This window comes from Neophocaena asiaeorientalis, unplaced genomic scaffold (genome assembly GCF_003031525.2).
Source record: "Neophocaena asiaeorientalis asiaeorientalis breed wild unplaced genomic scaffold, Neophocaena_asiaeorientalis_V1.1 scaffold118, whole genome shotgun sequence".
In the NCBI taxonomy this organism is placed as follows: Eukaryota; Metazoa; Chordata; class Mammalia; order Artiodactyla; family Phocoenidae; genus Neophocaena; species Neophocaena asiaeorientalis.
Genome location: NW_020175528.1, coordinates 2509121 through 2531463, shown reverse-complemented (window position 1 = coordinate 2531463; position 22343 = coordinate 2509121). Strand labels below are relative to the sequence as shown.

The following is a 22343-nucleotide window of genomic DNA, read 5'->3' as shown; positions in this document are numbered from 1 at the left end:
CCACAGGGGAGAGCAGAGGAGGGGCATCTATCGGCCCAGCTCCCTCCCATCTCCTACTTCCATTAGTCAATAGTTAACCCCATATGATATCACTTATACGTGGAATCTAAAAAATACAACAAACAAGTGAATATAACAAAAAAGAAGCAGACTCACAGATACAGAGAACAAAGTAGTGGTTACCAGTGGGGCAAGGGAAGTGGGGAGGGGCAATACAGGGGTAGGGCTTTAAGAGGTACAAACTAATAGGTATAAACTAAGCTACAAGGATATATTGTACAACATAGGGAATATAGCCAATATTTTATAATAGCTATAAATGGAGTATGACCTTTAAAAATTCTGACTCACTATACTGTACACCTATAACATATAATATTGTACCACAACTATATTTCAGTTAAAAAAAGAAGTGTCATTTTGAATTCTCTGACATGTAAATGTTTAATTATATATTGAGATTATACATCACTAAAAATAATAAAAAATAGAATTGTTAAAGGATGAAATAAAAAAGAATTATCCCAAATCTAGTTTGTCTCTATTTCCAGATATGTCATCCAGACACTTAGCAGTTGCCTGGAAAACCAGGTCCCACATCTTACTACAGTATAATATTTTACCCAGCTCTAAAAGTGGAGGAACAACTTGGCCTACAAGTGGTGCCAACAGGGTGTTGCCCAAGAGAGAGAGAAAAGGAGGCCGTAGAGAGAATGTAAGAGGGTGTGTGAGGTCTGTGGCCCAGTACACCAACTTCATGAAATTTCTCAGCGATAGGCTTTGCTGTGAGGTATTTTTCATCCCTGGTGCTGGCTACTGGCTGGCCTCTCAATCCAGAAACTAGTGGCTGTCAGTATTGGGAAATTTTCTGAAATTATTTCTTTGATCATTTTCTCCCTTTCATTTTCTTTCTTCTCTCTCCCCTCCCCCCTTTTTTTAAATCCTGAACTTACCCTTTGTGTTTCTTATTTTTGCTCCTACTTTCTATCTCTTTGTCTTCTGTTTTCTTTCTTTTTTTTTTTTTTTCTGGGAGACTTCCTCAATTTTTCTTCTAACTCCTCTATTTTTTTAAAGTACTTTATTAATGGGAAATTTCACACATACACAAAAGAAAAGACACTAGAATAATAAACCCAGTGTACTCTATACCCAGCTTCAACAATTATCGACACATGACCAATCTTGTTTCCTGTGTCCCTACTCAAGCCCAATGCCCCCCACCCCTGCCACTAACTTAGATATCATTTGTAAGTATTTCATTATGAATCTCTAAAAGATAAGGTCACTTAAAAAAACAAGCAAATAAACACAAAGCACTGCAAACACCATTATCTCACTTTAAACATAACAATAATTCTTGAATATTATCAAATATCTGGACACATTTATACTTTCCCAATTGTCCTACACACTTGCCCCCTAAATAGTTTGTTTAAATTTAGGTCCAAGTAAGGTTCACACAGTGTGATTGATTGATATGTCTCTTAAATCTTCGGGACTATATACGTTTTTCCTCTTTCTCTCCTCACTCCCTGCAAGATTTTGTTGGAAAAAAAAGCTGGTTAAACTGCAGTTTCCCACAGTCAGATTTTGCTGACTGCATTCCTGTGGTGTTATTTAACATGTTCCTCTATTCTTTGTATTTCCTGTAAGTTGAGAGCTAGATCAACTTACAGGAAATAGCTAGATCTAGAAACTTCTACTGAACTTTTCATTTCTGCAAATATGTTTTTATTAACATATAATTAACACAGAATAATGTGCTTATAGTTTGGGTTCAGTACATCTTGATAATTGACTACACCCGTGTAAATACAACAAGATAAAGAACATTTCCATTCATTTCCTTTGTGCCCCTTCTGGTTCATTCTCCTCCCCTCTTCCCAGGCAACCACTTTCTGATTTCTGTCACCATATATTAGTTTTGTTTGCTCTTGGATTTCATGTAGATGGTATGGTAGAAATTCTTTTGTGTCTGACTTTTTTTTAACATAATGTTTTTTGAGATTTATCCACGTTGTTCTGAAAACATATTTATATATTTTTAATTTCCAAATGTCCTTGTTCTTCTCTGAATGTTCTTTGTTTTACATCTGTCCTTGTTTCATGGATGCAGTATCTTCCCTTAAATCTCAAAAGATATTAATTGTAGGTGTTAAAAAAATTGTTCTTTTCTACTCCCCGCATTGTTCCTGTTTCCTACAATTTCTTTCTTCTGTTTGTTTTGGCATTGTCTTTCATTTTGGAGGGTTTTTTCAAATGACAAGTGATCTTTGACTCTCTGTTTGTATTTAAGAGTGCGACACCAAAAAGCTGACAAGAAGCTGGTCGACTGATGGGCTTCACTGTAGGGTGATTATGCCAGGCCATGTCACTGGGGACCCTGCCTGTATCTGTAGACCTTCTGGGTTAGGCTGCTCAGTTTCCCCAGAAGGGAGATCCTCCAATATCCCACCTGAGAGGTGTCAGCCTGTTTGCCCTCACTGTGGGAGCTGAGATGGGAAAGGGGCTGAGGGTCTCCCTGTATGTAGTATTGCATTCTCTACAGCTCTGAGTTGGGCTATATGTTCCTGGGTCAGGCTTCTCCCTGGCTCAGTCTCTTGAGCTGGGGTGGGAGAGGCATGAAGAAAGACTATACACAACATCCCACTGCATTTCAGACGGGTGTGATTGGTAAGTTCTACTCGGCCACATTTACTGTGAGCTTGCTCCGTGTGTGGCAAGTTTCCAGCAAGCAGATTTCAGAGGCGAGTGACTTCAAGGATTAAAATCGCTAATCGGGACACTGGATAAACATCAGTCGCTCAGTAGAAGGTGTAGGGTAAAGAGTGGGCAGCATATGCCAGTCGTGAACAAAGGATTGTGAGACACACACCGGGAGAAAAATTGGAAATAATAACGGGCAATACTTATTGAGTGTTTATGACATGCTAAATATTTTGTCAAGCGCTTCACGTGAACTTCTTGTTTAATCTTCACGATAAACGTATGAGATAGAGCCTATTTTATCCTCCATTTTGCAGATTAGAAAACTAAACCACAGAGAGGTCATATCTTGCCTAAGGTCACCCACCCAAGATTCACGCACAGGCTTGCACTGTGAACCACTACATAACACTGCCTCTGTGGAAACAGGCGAGGGAGCCTTTTCTTATCCTTCCAAGTTCCCTTCAGGATTTCTTTTCTCCCTCTAGAGTATCCCCCTTCCCTCTCCCCATCTGCCAGGTACTAAGTCCTCATCTTGGTCCGTTCTTGCTTAAGCTGCTTCTCTTCTTTTCCCAACAAGTTCTCTGTTCTTTGCCGGCATCACTGCTCAGGCAAGCTGGCTGGCCTGCTCCACACCACAGAGGTTGCCGGTCGCTGGGCACCAGACCCTGAGCCACGCCGGGACCAACTTGGTCCCACCCCCAGGAAACGAGTGAAGAATCGCCGGCCGTCTTTATGGCACTATAGCCCCTTGGAATCTTGGAAAGAGCGCTCATGGCATGCAGGGTAACCTCAGATTCGTTCCAAATGATTATCAGGACTCTACCTCTTGGCCCTAAAGACAGAAAATGTCAGTGATGGAATTCTGAAGGGCACCACCTCCTTGAAGAGTGGAGGTATTTCACAGAGGAGAGGAATGGAATTAGCAGCGCGCGCCAGAGTCTAAGCACCCAAATTCCATCGCAGCCTCCAGCTGAAAAAATTAATTGCCTGCCCTTTATGCCATTTGTCTTCGGCCTGTGAACTGCCTCCTCAGAGTGGGGTGGGAGGAGAGGACGGGCCAAGCAGCATGGGGCAAGGTCTAACCACGCTGACCTCTCGTGGCTCAGTTTAACTCCTGCCGTTACAAAGGGCCCCGCACGTCAGTCTCTGTGGCATCAAAACAATCTCCTTCGGATCGTGAGACCGAGAACTGCCGTTGCCAGGGCTGTAGGGATCACTCGAGCGTCAGCAGCAACGGAACTCCGTGGTGGGTTCTGTGTAGAGTTTAACTTTTTTTTTTTTTTTTTTGCTTCATTTTGTTTTGCTTTGGTTCTAGAGTGCCCTTTGGTGGGTCCACTCCGTCAGCACCTGGTCAGGCAAAACGAAGTATGCCCAGCATTGAGGGCATCAAGCATCAGGAAGCCAGATGGGGTCCAAATCCCTCCCCCCGGTGGGCAGCAAGAAGTCCATCTGCCACTGTCACCACATGTGGGTTGCTTAGTCCCATCAGGGCCACCTGTCACCTACAGGTGTCCAGACTTTGAGGAAGGTGGATCAGAGCCAGCTTGTGGGGACCTGTGCGGACACCCCCTTCCTTGCTCTTGCTGTTGGATGCTGGCTTCCACTGACCCTGCAGTTGTTGTCACTCTCACCCCCCGGGGCCCATGGGAGCTAAGTGGCAGGGCCCAGGCGGGGCGGGGTCTGCACGCTGAGTAGCCCAGTGTGGCTCTGGGCAGGAGCGAACTGTGACCTCATCCGCAGTGATGAGAACAGGGTGTGGCCTTTCAGTGGGGGGCTTAGAGGGCATAGTTCTCATCCGACTAGTTTTAAACGTCCATTAAGGAGTGTGCGTGTCCCCGCGCATGCTTGCGTGTGTATGTGCAGGTCCTTCAAGGTCAAGGTCACTTCCAGGTCCCAGTGAACCTGAAAAGTTGGCAACCTTAAATTCCATCATTAAAGGAAATGCCTGTATCCCGGTGCCCTTGGTGTGGCCAGGCCAGGCTGGATTTACTGAGCCGCGCGGGGAGAAAGACGCCGTCAAGGAAGCTGTTTCTGCGTTTCCCGATGGCCCAGCAAACTGGCCGGCGGAGCGAGAAACCGCCCGCGGATGCCTCTTCCCCCCAGTTCATCACACACCAGATCCACTCGACAGCACAATCCAAACAGAAGAGGGAATCAGAATGTACATCTTTTGTTTGCCGTGGCAGGAGAACTGTCGAGCAGAGGAAAAAAACAAGCTGAGCTTAGCGCTATCGGCTGCTTCCTGGGGCTCGCTCCTTCCTTCCTCCGAGGGGGGCCCGGCCGCTTTGTTCTCGTTCCCAGCTGCTCCTCTGCGCCTTTAAGCGGTGGCCTTTGCAGACCTCAGAGGAATGCGGCCCGGGACCCCAGGGGACTTTGCTCCAAGGCTCCGCCCCGTGTGCTCAGCCCCGGGCTGCAGCCTCCAGAGCGCGGACCTAACTTTTGCTCCTTGCCCTCCCGCCCCCGTCGCTTTCTGCCAGCCGCTTCCGGGGCAGGAGGGGGAGCCTCACCAGAGGGGCTTTCCTGCTCTCCCTGACACCCCTGGGAAGAGGGGATCCGAAAGAGGGATCCCTGCAAGAACGAATTCTGCAGCTATACAGTCTGGCATCAGTCTGCTCTGGTGCAGATCTCAGCTCTACCAATTACTAGCTGGTCACCCCCAGGCCAGTTACTCAACCTCTCTGAGCTTCACAGCTCTTACCTCATAGGACTGTGATGAAGATTAAAGCCATAAGACACACGGCTTGCCTCTCCAAAGCCTGGCACATAGCAGGCCCTCAATAGGTGTTAGCCACGATGGTCACCAAGCCAGGCTCTGGTTGTCTCAGGCAGGGCAGCTACGCGAAAAGAAAAACCCAGAAGCCTCTAAGACTCCATCAGATTGAAAGACGGGCCTGGTACATCATCAGAGATCAATAGCTGTGATTCTTCCACTGGAGTGTGTTCTTTGGTGGTTTCACATTCTGCGAATCTGTCCAGCAGCAGGCTGATGCCTATTTTCCATGGTGACTCTAAGACACTCAGAATAAAATCACAGACGAAGCTCCACGTGGCTGTGAGGAAGTGAGACAATGGCATGTGGCTGCTCGGCTCAGCTTCCAGGCGAGCTGCGCCTTCATCCACTGCCCACCCGGCTGCAGCCTTGGGGTCCTGCTGGCTCCTAGTGTCCCTCAGAGAACAGAGCATGGCAGCAAAGGTCCTCTGAGCAGCTACAGTGCCTTTCAGGTGAGGCAGAAACAATGCAACAGTGGGGATCGTGGCAGAGGGTCTAGCGCTGGGCTTCTTGTAAAATAATCATAGCAATCATTTTGTGAGTGCCTACCAAGTGGCTGACCTCTGCTAGGCATTCATCTACTTTAATCTTCTCATCAAGCCTAAGAGGGGAGCAGTATTAATCAGGCTCAGAGAAGAGGCATGACTTGTCTGGGGTCACATGCAGGGCTATGGCAAGCCTAAGTGGCACGTCTGGGCCCGTCAGAAGGAGGTTCTCCACCTGGGTTTGTGGTCAGCCTGTGCATCTGTACACAGCAGCCATAGTAAGTGGCAGAACCAGATTGGCAGACTCACCCTCCTTCCATCTTTTTGATCCCGTGGACCGTATTTCATCAGCTGCACTTGATCTGAAAGGATGCTCTGAGCTTCCAACGTGTTTACCTCAAATTAGGTGATGCGGCAACGGTTTGTTCCCTGGATCGCATCATCGTGCGTGACAGCCCTCTCCTGCTGCACCCTGCAAGCCTCACGGCTCTCTTTCTCTCCTCACTGCCACAACTCAACAGACAACGTGCCAGCCTGGCACTTCCCACGGAAGACGGAGGGCCAACCCATGCTCCACGCACCAAGCCGTGCAGAGTGCCAGATTCTCTTCCCTCTCCCCTTTGTTTCCTGTATCTGTGAGTCTGTTTTGCATATACATTCGCTTGTACTATCTTTTACATTCTCGATATAAATGGTATTATACAGCCTTTGTCTTTGACTTATTTCACTAAGCATAATATTCTCGAGGCTCATCCATGCTGCTGCATATGGCAGGATTCCATTCCTTTTTATGAAGGAGTAATATTCCATTTGACATATATATTATACCCCATCTTCTTAAGCCAACTGTCTGTTGATGGGTGTTTCCATGTCTTGGCTATTGTAAATACTGCTGCTGTGAACATTGCACTCCTCTCCTCCTTACCCTCATCCCAACTCCCTCTTCCTGTTGGCCCTTCCAAGGCTGATTTTGTCACTTTCCTGCCTGGAAACTTTCAGTGGCTCCCCAGCACCCTTGGCACTGGGTTTGAATGCCCTTGTCTGACTCCTCCAGCCTCCTAGGGCCTGACACAGGCTCCGCTCTTGGTGGCACCTGTTGTCTCCCTCACAGCCTGTGACTCCACACTCTAGACAGCTGCAGAGTCACACTGTCCTTGGCTGAGCCCCAGGCCTCTGGCCAGGGTTTTCACTGCAGCACTATGGACATGGTGGATCATTATTTGTGGGGAGGGGCTGTGGTGTGCGTTGTAAGACGTTCGCAGCATCCCTCGCCTTTACCCAGTAGATGCCAGTAGCAACTCCCCAGTCATGACAACCAAAAAGGTCTCCAGACATTGTCCAAGTGCTCTAGGGGCCAAAATCGCCCTCAGTTGAGGACCACCCCCTATGCTGATCGCTGTGCCAAGCCCACTCTCCTTTCTCTTCACCTGCCTCACTTCTTTTGTTTTAACATCTTTATTGGAGTATAACTGCTTTACAGTGTTGTGCTAGTTTCTGCTTTATAACAAAGTGAATCAGTTATACATATACATATGCTCCCATATCTCTTCCCGCTTGCGTCTCCCTCTCTCCCACCCTCCCTATCCTTCATCGTGCGTGACAGCCCTCTCCTGCTGCACCCTGCAAGCCTCACGGCTCTCTTTCTCTCCTCACTGCCACAACTCAACAGACAACGTGCCAGCCTGGCACTTCCCACGGAAGACGGAGGGCCAACCCATGCTCCACGCACCAAGCCGTGCAGAGTGCCAGATTCTCTTCCCTCTCCCCTTTGTTTCCTGTATCTGTGAGTCTGTTTTGCATATACATTCGCTTGTACTATCTTTTACATTCTCGATATAAATGGTATTATACAGCCTTTGTCTTTGACTTATTTCACTAAGCATAATATTCTCGAGGCTCATCCATGCTGCTGCATATGGCAGGATTCCATTCCTTTTTATGAAGGAGTAATATTCCATTTGACATATATATTATACCCCATCTTCTTAAGCCAACTGTCTGTTGATGGGTGTTTCCATGTCTTGGCTATTGTAAATACTGCTGCTGTGAACATTGCACTCCTCTCCTCCTTACCCTCATCCCAACTCCCTCTTCCTGTTGGCCCTTCCAAGGCTGATTTTGTCACTTTCCTGCCTGGAAACTTTCAGTGGCTCCCCAGCACCCTTGGCACTGGGTTTGAATGCCCTTGTCTGACTCCTCCAGCCTCCTAGGGCCTGACACAGGCTCCGCTCTTGGTGGCACCTGTTGTCTCCCTCACAGCCTGTGACTCCACACTCTAGACAGCTGCAGAGTCACACTGTCCTTGGCTGAGCCCCAGGCCTCTGGCCAGGGTTTTCACTGCAGCACTATGGACATGGTGGATCATTATTTGTGGGGAGGGGCTGTGGTGTGCGTTGTAAGACGTTCGCAGCATCCCTCGCCTTTACCCAGTAGATGCCAGTAGCAACTCCCCAGTCATGACAACCAAAAAGGTCTCCAGACATTGTCCAAGTGCTCTAGGGGCCAAAATCGCCCTCAGTTGAGGACCACCCCCTATGCTGATCGCTGTGCCAAGCCCACTCTCCTTTCTCTTCACCTGCCTCACTTCTTTTGTTTTAACATCTTTATTGGAGTATAACTGCTTTACAGTGTTGTGCTAGTTTCTGCTTTATAACAAAGTGAATCAGTTATACATATACATATGCTCCCATATCTCTTCCCGCTTGCGTCTCCCTCTCTCCCACCCTCCCTATCCCACCCCTCCAGGTGGTCACAAAGCACCGAGCTGATCTCCCTGTGCTATGCGGCTGCTTCCCACTAGCTATCTATTTTACATTTCGTAGTGTATATATGTCCATGCCACTCTCTCACTTTGTCACAGCTTACCCTTCCCCCACCCCCAATCTTCAAGTCCATTCTCTAGTAGGTCTGTGTCTTTATTCCTGTCTTACCCCTAGGTTCTTCATGACATTTTTTTCCCCTTAAATTCCATATACATGTGTTAGCATACGGTATTTGTCTTTCTCTTTCTGACTTGCTTCACTCTATATGACAGACTCTAGGTCCATCTACCTCACTACAAATAACTCAGTTTCGTTTCTTTTTATGGCTGAGTAATATTCCACTGTATATATGTGCCACATCTTCTTTATCCATTCATCTGTCGATGGACACTTAGGTTGCTTCCATGTCCTGGCTCTTGTAAATAGAGCTGCAATGAACATTGTGGTACATGTCTCTTTCTGAATTATGGTTTTCTCAGGGTATATGACCAGTAGTGGGATTGCTGGGTCGTATGGTAGTTCTATTTTTAGTTTTTCAAGGAACCTCCATACTGTTCTCCATAGTGGCTGTATCAATTTACATTCCCACCAACAGTGCAAGAGGGTTCCCTTTTCTCCACACCCTCTCCAGCATTTATTGTTTCTAGATCTTTTAATGATGACCTGCCTCACTTCTGTTTGCCTTTTAAGTCTCGACTCAGTTGTCATTTCCTCCTGAAAGCCCTTCCTGAGCCCATGACCCAATGTCGGGCTGGTGCCCTTCCTATGCACTCAACTTGGACAGTCTGACTGCTGTATTGTCAGGGCCCTTTGACTTATCAGTGTCTTCCCTGTCCTCGGCTTCATGAAGGCAGGCATTTGTTTGCCTGGTATCCTGTTGTACTCAGGGCCAAGTCTGTACCTGTGACATGACTTCACCTAGTAAATCACCCTTGACAGCCCTCTCTCCCTTAGCCCATGTCCAAACTATCACTGAGGCCCAGTCATTCTGGAATCTCTTCCCAGTTCAAACACTGTGCTCTGGCTCCACCACCCCTCCTATTGGCTGAGCTGCTATCATCTCTCACCTGGATTACAAATGACCACAATCCACCCGAATCCCCTCTGATCTGCTCTCACTTTCACGAACCCGTGTCCCCTGCATCAGCAGGCAGATTCTTAACCACTGCACCACCAGAGAAGCCCGGTGTTTAGGATTTTGGTAGAGACCGATATGTGACCATGAAGTAGCCAGAATGCCTGTCCTGTGTGGTTCTCAGAAGTAAATTCTCAAAGAGAAAATTTTTTGGAGCAGGGTCATAATGGTTGTGATGTATGTAGGTATTAACTTCTGATGAAACACACTCAGAGATCTTTTTAAAATCACTTATTCAGGGCTTCCCTGGTGGCACAGTGGTTAAGAATCCACCTGCCAATGCAGGGGACACAGGCTTGAGCCCTGGCCCGGGAAGATCCCACATGCCGCAGAGCAACTAAGCCCATGCGCCACAACTACTGAGCCTGTGCTCTAGAGCCCGCGAGCCACAACTACTGAGCCCACGAGCACAACTACTGAAGCCCGGGTGCCCTCGAGCCCGTGCTCTGCAACAAGAGAAGCCACTGCAATGAGAAGCCCGCACACTGCAACGAAGAGTGGCCCCCGCTCGCCGCAACTAGAGAAAGCCCGCGTGCAGCAATGAAGACCAAACACAGCCAAAAATAAATAAAAATAAAATAAATAAATTTTAAAAATAGACAAAATCACTTATTCAGTGTGTCACTAGCATTGTAGTCAGCACGACAGAAGCTTCAAAATAAATATTATGCCCAAACTCTATGACATTATCCCTCTGAATGTGAGTAGTTGGTTAGAGGCAGGACATGGTAACCAAACATATCACAAGCTTTTGGGTCACTGCACTAACTTCATTCCAATTCCTGACAATACAGCAAGTTTTAAGGACTCAGTCATGTTCCACAATATCTGAAGGTCACTGTTCTCCACATAGATGGTTGAATTTGAAAAGTCCCAGCACGAGTCCCATTGCCCGATTTTCCTGTTATATTTACCTGGCAGTTCTAAAAATGCTGAGTTAGTTTTATTGTGTGCACTTGGATGTCAGCTGAGAACAGGCAGGAGTGCTTATCACATTTATTAAAGGTGAATATCGACAGTGGCTGGGACCACGTTTAATGATATTGTGTCTGGGTGTGGGAAGGCTGACTGAGATATTAGTCACATCATTCCCTGTAAAGGTTGGGCCAATCCTCTTCCAAAGTCTTAACTCCATTAGAGGTCCGACTAGGCTTGAGGTTGAGATCCATATCAGACCAGACTGAGGAAGATATGCTATGTCATCACATGCACTCATTCTGAGTTTTACTCAGTGGAGGGCCTTTTATAGCATTACAAACCAGAGGTCACATTCTGCTCCGTGTGAACTTGACAAGGTGGAGTCAAAACCGTAAGTGCTCTTGAATCTGGCACACCTGGGTTCATCTCACATATGAGAGATGTGACTTTGGGGGGGTAACTTAACCTCTCTGAGTCTCAATTTCTCCATCTCCATAATACTCCCTATCTTGTAAGTCTTTATAGAAAGGCTCTAGATCCCATCATCCCTTGATTAAGAGGTCAGGACTCTTCCAAACTTTTCAAACCATTGAGATAACAGCAGTTATTAGGGGTACCCACTGTTTTTGCTTATCTGAATTCCATTTCATCATTCTCTTCCACCCCTCTTTTCTTTCTTTCTCTTTTGGCCACGCCACGCAGCATGTGGGATCTTAGTTCCTCCACCAGGGATCGAACCCTCGCCCCCTGCATTGGAAGCGCGGAGCCTTAACCACCGGACCACCAGGGAAGTCCCTCCATCCCTACTTTCCATTGGAGAACACTTTCCTCTGCCCTCAGTTCCTGATATAGATATAGAACAGAACGTCTCCCTGGTTCCTGAGCACAGCAGAGATCTAGCCTGGCTAATGGACTTGGTTATGGTTGGGCATGTGACTTGAGCAGTCCATTGAGAGTCTTCCCTGGGAATTTGAAGGAACTGTTCGTAAAGAACTGTTCTCTTTCCACAGGATTGCTCGGTTGGTAGGATATGTGTGGAGCTGTCGGTGGCCCCCACTCAGGAGCCCCTGAGAGCAGGAGTGAGGCCAACGCCAAGGAGAGCAGAGCTGGGGCACGGAAGGAGAGTTTCCCGCTCATACTGCTCAGACCCTGGATCACTCTGGGCTTCTTAGTTATGTAAACCATTAATTTCATTTTCTTAAGTAACTTCCCTTTGTCCGGTAAGAACCCTTACTGATATCCCAGTAAACCATAGTAAAACGTATGCCATGTGTTTACCTTTGGCGTTTGCGAGTCTTTTCCTACAAATAATTCAAAGACTATCTCATAGACTCATGAAATCTTAGAGATTAAGGATGTTCTGGGGCCTGCCTGAGATGCCAGACACAGTGAGTCAGCCATAAGCCAGGGTTTCTGCCTCCCAGGCCAGTGCTCTTTTTTGTGTGTGTGTGGTACGCGGGCCTCTTACTGTTGTGGCCTCTCCCGCTGTGGAGCACAGGCTCCGGACGCGTAGGCTCAGAGGCCATGGCTCACGGGCCCAGCCGCTCCGCGGCATGTGGGATCTTCCCGGACCGGGGCACGAACCCGTGTCCCCTGCCTCGGCAGGCAGACTCTCAACCACTGCGCCACCAGGGAAGCCCGTGGCCAGTGCTCTTAAGCCTTCCTGCCTCTTGTCGTGTGTCTGCCTCAGTCTTTCTCAGACTCGAGCAGAACTACCCTCGCCTTTCCTTCCTGAGTCACTGCCCAATTACCAGCAGCCAGGGGCTCCACGGGGCAAAAGGCACCACCTTCTAGAAGTGGCTCCATTCTCTCCACAACCCCACCCCCTCCACTGGGGACAGCCGTGATTTAAGAGAAGTGAGTATAGACGTGGGTCTTGATGGAGGCTAGGTGAAGCCAGGCAGCTGAGCTCTGGATGTAAGACTGCTCAGAGCCCTGGGCCCTACTTCAACCCTCATTACCTCATGTGGGAGTTATTACAGTAGCTCCTTACCGGCCCCCCTTTCTCCTGAACCCCAGGCTCCCTCTACTTGAATTCATCATAGTTTCAGTCATCTCCTTAAAGAATCATTCTGTATACCCAGACAAAACTATAATTCAAAAAGATACATGCACCCCCATGTTCATAGCAGCACTATTTACAATAGCCAAGACATGGAAACAACCTAAATGTCCATTGACAGATGAATGGATAAAGAAGATGTGGTACATATATACAATGGAATACTACTCAGCCATAAAAAAGAATGAAATAATGCCATTTGCAGCAATATGGATGGTCTTAGAGATTATCATATTAAGTGAAGTCAGAAAGATAAAGACAAATACCATATGATATCACTTATATGTGGAATCTAAAATACGACACAAATGAACTTATCTATGAAACAGAAACAGACTCACAGACATACAGAACAGACTTGTGGTTGCCAAGGGGAAAGGGGGTGGAAGGATTGGGAGTTTGGAATTACCAGAGGCAAACTATTATATATAGGATAGATAAACAACAAGGTCCTACTGTATAGCACAGGGACCTATACTCAGTATCCTGTGATAAACCATAATGGAAAAGAATATGAAAAAGGATATATATATAAAACTGAGTCACTTTGCTGTACAGCAGAAATTAACACAACGTTGTAAATCAAATATACTTCAATAAAATTAAAAAAAAATAAGAATCACTCTGGTCATGCCATTTCCTGTTGATAAACCTTCAATGGCTCCTTGCTGCCTATAAAGCAATGTCCAAAGTATTTCACCTGGTGTCCTGAAATAGCCTGACAGGGCCTGTGTCCCTCCAGGGAGGCTCAGCTCATACCTAGGGAAGGGTTACCCACTGGGAAGAATCACTTCCAGAGTTTCAAATTCAATTAAGAGTTTCAAGTTCTATTATACAAGCATACCTCGTTTTATTGTGCTTTGCTTTACTGCACTTCGCAGATACTGAATTTTTTACAAATTGAAGGTTTATGGCAACCCTGCAAGTCCTTTGTGCCATTTTGCCAATAGCATTATTTTAAAATTGAGGTATGTATAAAGTTTTTTAGACATAATTCTACTGCATACTTCGTAGACATAACTTTTATATACACTGGGAAACCAAAAAATGTCTGGAATCAAACCCACAATATCTCTGTGGTATGTCTGTAGTAGACGGTAGGTGTACTGATCCCTGCTGGAAAAGAAAACGTCCCTCTAACAGTGTCCAGTACCTTGCTCTCGTCACCATTAACGTTGATGCCATTTTTCATCTTTCCATTGGCTATCTTCCTTTATTAATGAGTTTTCTATTGGTGTGTAACAAATTACCACAAACTTAGTAGCTTAAAACAACACCCATTTATTACCTCACAGTTCTGTAGGTTGGAGCACAGCATCGGAGGGGTTCTCCGGTCAGGATCTCACAAAGCCAAAGTCAGGATTCTGCTGGGCTGCACTGCCATCTGGAGCTCAGGACGCTCTTCCAAGTCCATGTGGTTGTGGCCGAATTCAGTTCCCTGTGGTTGTAAGACTGAGGTCCCTGCTATGTTTCTGGCTGTCATTCAGAGGCAGCCCTCGGCTCTGGAGACCACCTACATTCCTTGCCATGTGGTTCACTCCACCTTCAAAGCCAGCAATGGTGTGTTGAAGCCCTCTCATGCTTTCAGTTTCTGAGTTCTGCTGTCTCTGGCCTCTATACCCATATTTAAAGGACTCACGTGATTAGGTCAGCCCCACTTGGTTAATTTCTCTTTTGAGTAACTCAGAATCAACTGATTAGTAACCATAAATGCATCTTCAGAATCCATTTTGCCTTATAATGTAATACAATCACGGGAGTGATAGCTCACAGGTCTTGCCCACAAGTCAATGGGAAAAAAATTATACAGGGGCAAGGGTCATTGGAGGTCATCTTAGAATTCTACCTACCACACCATTGTAACAATGATTTGCGAATTTTAATGCCTGTGTGAGTTAAAAACTGAACAAGATTTCCTCATCTTTTTCAATACTTTTTTCCTGGGGGCTGGTGACAGATGCTGTCAGCTCATCCAACACTTGATCTCACTCCCCATCTCCTTTATCATCCCCTGCAATAGAGGCTGGACAATGAAAAACTATTTTTCAGGCTCCCTTACAGCTAGAGGTGAACATGTGGCATGGTCCTGGCCAACGCGGTGTAAGCAGAGTCTGTTAACATTCTCCCTTCTCTTCCTTTCTTCCATCCTGGAATGTGGACTTGATGTTTGGAGCTGCAAAAGCCATCTTGTGACAGGAGGAAAAGGCCAGGAGATTTACACAGAGACCTTGGCACTGAAATTGTTGAGAATCTGGCATTCTTTCATATGTAGCAGAAAGCAATGCTGGCTTACAAAAGACTGAATGAGTAGCTGAATGAGAAGCAGCTAGCCATGTCTCCAAAGCCACGATGCCTTAACTTTTCTGGAAGGATTGCAGAGTTCAGGCAGGTATCAACCTTCATAATCAGGGTGATTTTTCCTTCACACCTTCTTCATAATGTTCACAGTACTTTTTTATACAGTATCTTGACATCAAAACAATGTTAGTGGTTACAGAAGCCCTGTAAATATGTTCCTTTTCATTTCTTCTGTGAAATGTTGTGAGTATAATGACCTTAAAGTCCACTTGGGGGCCCAGTTACATGTGTGGGACCTACAGTAAATAGGAAACCGAGGGGCTCTACTTAGCTATGTGGAGGGGTAAACAGTGAAAGAGGGATGCTTTCCATTTTTCTGTCTTTTTTTTTTTTTTTGCGGTACACAGGCCTCTCACTGCCGTGGCCTCTCCCGTTGCGGAGCACAGGCTCCGGACGCGCAGGCTCAGTGGCCATGGCTCACAGGCCCAGCCGCTCCGCGGCATGTGGGATCTTCCCGGACCGGGGCACGAACCCGTGTCCCCTGCACCGGCAGGCGGACTCTCAACCACTGCGCCACCTGGGAAACCCTGTCTTTCTTTTTATGGCTTCTAAACTTTCTCTCTGACTCTTCCCCTCCCCATCCTGCACCCTTCCTGAGGGTCCCGTGGGATTTGGAGGCAGGTCTGAGGACTGGGGCAAGTGGTCTAAACCCAGAAATTTGGTCTCATGGGACAAAGAGGGACTCAGGAAAGGCAAAAGGGTAGAGGTCTCCAGTGAGTAAACTTCTCCACCAACTGCGTTCATTATAGTGGACAATACTGAGGAGGCACGGAAAGCTTCCTCCAGTTTCCAAAAGAGTCAGACAGCTGGACACAGGAGCCACTGAAGGAACTGTCCCTAAATATTCTCTTGGCCCATGAATAGAGCTGGAGGAAGACTGAGAAAGGATTTACAAGAGACAGAGCTCTGTGTCTCCTCAACCTTCAGCAAGGTGGAGATGTACCACCGATTAGCATGATACATGCCTATGAGACACTCAGAAGGAACACCTCTCCTCTGCATAAGTGACAATGCGAATTCAAAATCCTGAAGAAATACACTTTGGTTTTTCCATGCATAGACAGACATGGATTCATGACGTTTCCGTTTTTTTTTTTTAATTTTATTTGTTTATTTTTGGTTGCGTTGGGTCTTCGTTGCTGCGTGCGGCTTTCTCTAGTTGCAGCGAGCGGGGGCTACTCTCTGTTGTGGTGCGCGGGCTTCTCATTGCGGTGGCTTCTCTTGTTGCGGAGCACAGGCTCTAGGCGTGTGGGCTTCAGTAGTTGTGGCTCGCGGGCTCAGTAGTTGTGGCTCGCGGGTTCTAGAGCTCAGGCTCAGTAGTTGTGGCACACGGGTTTAGTTGCTCCGCAGCGTGTGGGATCTTCCCGGACCAAGGCTCAAACCCATGTCCCCTGCACTGGCAGGTGGATTCTCTTAACCACTGCGCCACCAGGGAAGTCCCACAATGTTTCTGTTTTCATAGTGAAGTCCCACGGAGGCGAACACTCTGCTTCCCCGCCATCTTCCCGCTTCTTCCACCCCAACTTAGAAGACAGTGATGTGGAAGTCCTCCATCCCATCCCCACCTCTTCCTCGGTTTCTCCACCTTCATTCAGCCTCTCCTTCCTACAGAACCAGTACTTTCTCTCCTGATTCTTGTCTCAGCATCTAAATCTCCCCTCCTTAAAACTCCATCCTCCTCCCTGTGTCCTCCTGTAGTGACCAGTCTCCCTCCTTCCTTTGTCTCACTTTCTACTCCCAGGTCAATCCAACCTCCACAGTCTGAGTTCTGACCTTGAACATCACTCTTCCTGAGGACACTGCGGTTTCCTGACTGTCAAATCCCCTGCTGACCTGTTGGCAGCACTCGACAGTGCTGACCACTCTCCTCCCTTAAATCCTCTTCTCCTTTGGCTCCTGTGGAGAAGGCTGCCAGTTACCTGCTCCATATCCTGTGTTTCTCATTCCAAAAAAAAAAAAGTCATTTATCAGCTTCCCCTACAGGCAGGGTAGCCAGATAATAGTTCTAGCCAATGATATTTAAATGGAAGCTGTCAGATGGGCCTTCCAAGGAAGTTCATATTCGGAGACATATTCGGTTGGTGCATGCATGCCTATTTACTCCTGACCTTTCCTCCTTTCTCCTGCCTGGAACGTGGACCTGATGTCTGGGGCTAGGGCAGCCATCTTGCAGACGTCAAAAAGGCCAAAATGACAGAGATGTTGACCCCATTATCCTGGAGCTGCGGAACTAATACCAACCATGCTTATTGCCACACTACTTGTTACATAAGAAAAATAACCCCCTCTTTTGTTTAATCCACTATTATTTGGGTTTTCTATGATATGCTGCTGAAATCAACCCTTAACTGATACAGCTCCCATGACTCTGTCACTCTCGTCCTACTTCTTTAACCTCTTCAAGGCCCCTTTGCTTCAACACCCCCTACATGTTGATGTTCCTTAGCTACCATCCCTGGTCCTCTTCCTCCACTGTTTCCCAAACAACCCAGTGGTGTCTGCTGCTTCCCAGGTCATGATGACTCCAAATCCTAATGTCTAGCTCCGACCTTTCATCAGAGCACCAGATCTTTATCTAAATGTCTACCTGCCTGTCACATAGGAGCCTCATATACACTACACTCACAATTAAACTTACCAGCTTTCCCATAACTCTGTTCCTCCTTCTAGTCACTGGAGCTAGAGACCTTCCGCATCACTTACCCTCATACTCAGCTGGTCCTGAAGTCCCATCAGGTCTCTTTCCAAGAGCTCTGCTTTATTCCCACTTCTTCAGTCCTACTGTTTTATACAGGCCTCATCATCTCTTCCTGAGCCACCGCATACGCCTCCTAACTAGCTCCTCTGCCTCTCATCTACAATCCAAACTGGTGTTTAAAAACATGCAAATCTAGGGCTTCCCTGGTGGCGCAGTGGTTGAGAGTCCGCCCGCCGATGCAGAGGACACGGGTTCGTGCCCCGGTCCGGGAAGATCCCACGTGCCACGGAGCGGCTGGGCCCGTGAGCCATGGCCGCTGAGCCTGCACGTCCGGAGCCTGTGCTCTGCAACGGGAGAGGCCACAACAGTGAGAGGCCCGCGTACCGCTAAAAAAAAAAAATTAAAAAAAAATGCAAATCTAATCACACCATTCCCTTTCTTAAAACCCTTCAATGGCTTCTGGTCCCTCACAAGAAAGAATTCCAATGCCTTTGCATGATCTGAGCCCTACACATCTTGTCAACATTCCTTACATTATAGCCACATAAATTCACCTGTGGTTTCCCAAACTTGCCATGATTTTTCTCACTTCCTTGCCTGACTGTCCTCTCTGACTTGTAAGCTGGGAACTGTGCAAAAACAAAGTTTTAAGTGGATGTTTAGGAACCTGACTTGGGCCCTTATCTTCCTGGGAATTCTCCCACCTTTGTGCACAGAAACTCAGTGGTAAAGAACGGTCAGAATCGGAGAGATTTTTGTATTGTTCACTTAACATAATTGCTTAATTATAATTCCTTTTTTAAAGAATTCTCTGCCATCACCTGGAACCAAATTGATCAAAATAAACATCAATTGCCTTTGTTGTCTTGTATATGTATTTTCATTTAAAATTTCACCTTTGATCAATGTAAAACATTCCCCCAGTGCGTACTCAACAGAAAAGGAGATATTTACTTTAATGTGCTAAATGCTGGGGTTACTTCTATTTTTTATTCTATTAAATTTTACCTCCTAGAATCCTGAAATTTTAGGGTCCAGCCCCTAAAATTTTCCGGAAAAGGAAACCAAGGCTCTATTGACTCAGGAACATGGCACCAGGGAGGTGGTTATTGGTGGGACATACCTAGATCCTGGCTAGGGCTTCAGCTCTTACCATCTCATGGTGAAGGCACAGATCATCTCCAACTCACAAAGAAGGCTCCCCTCTGCTTCCAGTGAGAGGAAAGTAAAGTAGCCCCCAAAGAGCTAATCCTCTTATACCACTCCACTTAAGGCAAGATGACAGCATAAGGGCTTTAAGAACAAGGAAATTAAAAGCATTAAGTCCAAGGTTCTGCTTGCCCTGGGAATAGAATGGCCCTCTCCCCTCCTCTCTGACTCTATGCCCCACCTTTGGGCCCACGAAGAGCCACTCACCCTCTGGGTGATGGGCTTGCCATCCTGGATCTCCACAGCCAGCCCCAGGTCGGACAGTCTGCAGTTGCCAAGGTCGTCCAGAAGCACATTCTCGGGCTTCAGGTCCCGGTAGACGATGCTGAGGGAGTGGAGGTGCAACACGCCGCAGGTCATCTGGGCCGAGTAGAAGACCACCCTGCTCATGTCCAGGCCCCGCTCGCCCACACTGTAAATGTGGAACTTGAGGTCTCCCCCATTCATCAGGCTCATAACCAGGCAGAGATGGGACTTGCTCTCAAAGGCATAGGCCAGAGAGACAACGAAAGGGCTGCTGACCCTCTCCAAGATTTCCTTTTCCAAGAGAGCCATTTTCTCACCATTTTTCTTCTTCAGCCGCTTCTTGTCCAGTTTCTTACAGGCATACATCTTGCCGGTGTTTTTCACCTGGACAGCACATACCTTAAGGAGAGAAAGAACGGGAGAGGAAGAAGTAGACAGTACTGGAGACAGGAAGGGGAAGGGGGATACAGAGGGTGGAGGAGCAGGAAGCCACCAAGGTGGAAAGATGGCAGGCTTCTGAGAAAAGAGAAGCTTTGAGATAGAGCTGGGACGATAGTGAGGTATCACTTCACCCCCACTATGTGAGATATAATTAAAAAAAAAATAAAAAAAAAAAAAAAAGGAAAAATAACAAGTGCTGGCAAGGATGTGGAGAAATTGAAACCCTCACGTGTTGCTGGTGGGAACTTAAAACTTGGAAGAGTTTGGTGATTTCTCAAAACGTTGAACATGGAATTGCCCTAAGACCTAGCAATTCCACTCCTAGACATATACGAAAGAGAAATGAAAGCAGGTATTCAAACAAATTCTTGTACATAAATGTTCACAGCACCCCTATTCACGCTAGCCAAAAGGTGGAAACAACCCAACTGTCCAGCAATAGATGAATGGATACATGAATTGAATGTAGTATTCCCATACAACGGAATGTTATTCAGCCCTAAAAAGGAATGAAGTACTGATACATGCTGCAATGTGAATGAACCTCTGAACCTTACGCACAGTGAAAGAAGCCAGCCACAAAAGCTCAAATACTGTATGACTCCATTGATATGACACACCAGAATCGGCAAATCCATAGAGACAGAAAGCAGCCCAGTGGTCGCCAGGGGCTGGGTGGGTTGGGGGAGTGGGGGAAATGGGTAGTAATTGTTAATGGGCACAGGGGTGACGAAAATATCTTGGAACTAGATAGAGATGATAGTTATACAAGATTGTAATGTACCAAATGCTATTAAATTGTACACTCTAAAATGGTTAATGGCTAATGTGACTTTTACCTTAAAGAATTTTTTTCAACTTAAAAAAAAGAAAGATGAGCACAGCATTGGTGCAAAAGGAATTCCAGGCTTTAATTCAAGATGAGTGTTTTCTTAGCTCTCTGAAGTTTTTCTCAAATTACCTCCATTACCACAATTAAGGGGAAAGGGGGATCCCCCATTGTTTGTTGCTATCATTCACCAGAGGGGCATTTCAGTGTGTGCCTGCCTGTTGTAGACCCCACGATAAAGATTCTTGGTCAGTTCCACATTTTGTTAGTTTTTCCTATGCCATTCTCATTTTATGTCACGTGGTGACCGGAAAGAAGACGTGAGAGCAAGCTAGGAATTCTTTCTCCACATGTGGCACTGAGATTAGTTCTAAGTTCCCTTGAGATTAAAAAGGAAAAAAAAAAAAAAAAAAAGAGGTGAAATAAAACTCTATTATGCTGTCTATTTCATCTTCCAGCCTGACTATTCTGAAACACTTACCTCCCCAAAACCACCTTTCCCCAGCACCCGGAACTCTTCGAAGTACTTGTCTGACACGGGTTGCATCTCAAAGACTTTCCACTGCAGAAACTTGTCATAGAAGGGGCTGGCCAGGAACTCTAGGAAGGGCTGGTCCTGCAAGAAGGCCATGGCCTCAGCCTTGGCCAGCTCCACCAGGGATGTTCGCTCTTCCTCCGTGGTGGCTGCTTGGCACTTGGTGACCAGAGCTGGGCTGAGGAAGGGGTGTGGGTGCCCCGGGGAGGCCGCACAAGTGGTCACCAGCCCCTGCAGCGTGCTGCCCTTGGCGGGACCCTCTTCGGCCAGCTCCCAGCTCTGCACCTCCTCCAAGAAGCCCACGGCCTCCTGGTACGCGGGCACCGTGGCTAGGAAGTCCCGGAAGAGGCGGCGGCCGATGGGCTGCTGCTCGCACAGGCTGTGGAAATCGTTGGGCGGGGCCTGGCGGAGCCGCTCGCAGCTCTGCGGCCCGGGCAGCATCAGGGTCCGGCGTCGGCGCTGCAGTTCCTTGCTGTCGGTATCCGAGGACTTCCGCGCCTGCAGGTAGGCCGAGTTGGCGATCAGGTTGTCCAGGCCCCCCATGTCGACCATGGCGGAGCACCAATCGTGCTTCCTCGGCACAGAAAAGGAAGGATGGAGGGCTGCGGCGGGGACGCCGTCAGGCCCGGGCCAAGCTGGCTGCTGTCCGGTCCAAGGTGCAGTGACTTCTGCGGGATTTACAGCGAAGCTTCGGGTCTGCGAGTGGGACTGATGGAGGGTGAGGAAAGAGGTTTCTCTTGTAAGAAGCTTTGCTGGCTATGTATAGCCGGCCAGGGAAGGGCGCCTCACAGGTCACCCACCGAGGGGAAAGCAGTCTGTGACACCTGCAGGGTCTACCTGTTCATCATGGGGCCTTTCTCATCTACACCTGCTCCCTGAATCCCCAGCTACCAATTTCCAAAGGAAAGGTCGTGTGTTATTTGTTGATGACAGCAGTGTTTTCAACTGTGTCTGATTTTACGTATTTCCCAGCAGGTGTAAGCTAAATAAACTCCTAGGAATGACAGGTCAGGAAGACGAGCTGTGGGAAGCTGGAGAGGTTGCGTCTAGCAGCGTGATCCAGAGCAGGTTACAGAAGGGGATGCTCTGAGCTGTGAGTCACGAGACATGTTCCCAGAGGTCCTTGGGAACCCAGGTCGTGGCCCTCAGAGTGGGCTGTGGCTCTCCCATAGCCGGCGACACCCTC

General features: G+C 47.4%; 1 protein-coding gene across 1 annotated transcript in view; it reads right to left on the bottom strand.

Annotated features, from left to right (window-relative positions):
- GRK7 (G protein-coupled receptor kinase 7) overlaps window positions 1–21806 on the bottom strand; it is a 37152-nt gene extending 15346 nt beyond the window's left edge. The window contains exons 1-2 of the mRNA XM_024769108.1: window positions 21104–21806; window positions 19314–19751 (exon numbers count right to left, since the gene is read on the bottom strand). Coding sequence (XP_024624876.1) covers window positions 19314–19751; window positions 21104–21709 — 1044 coding nt within the window. The 5' untranslated portion in view covers window positions 21710–21806. The remainder of the gene's footprint in view (window positions 1–19313; window positions 19752–21103) is intronic.
- Between the last annotated feature and the right edge of the window lie 537 nt (window positions 21807–22343).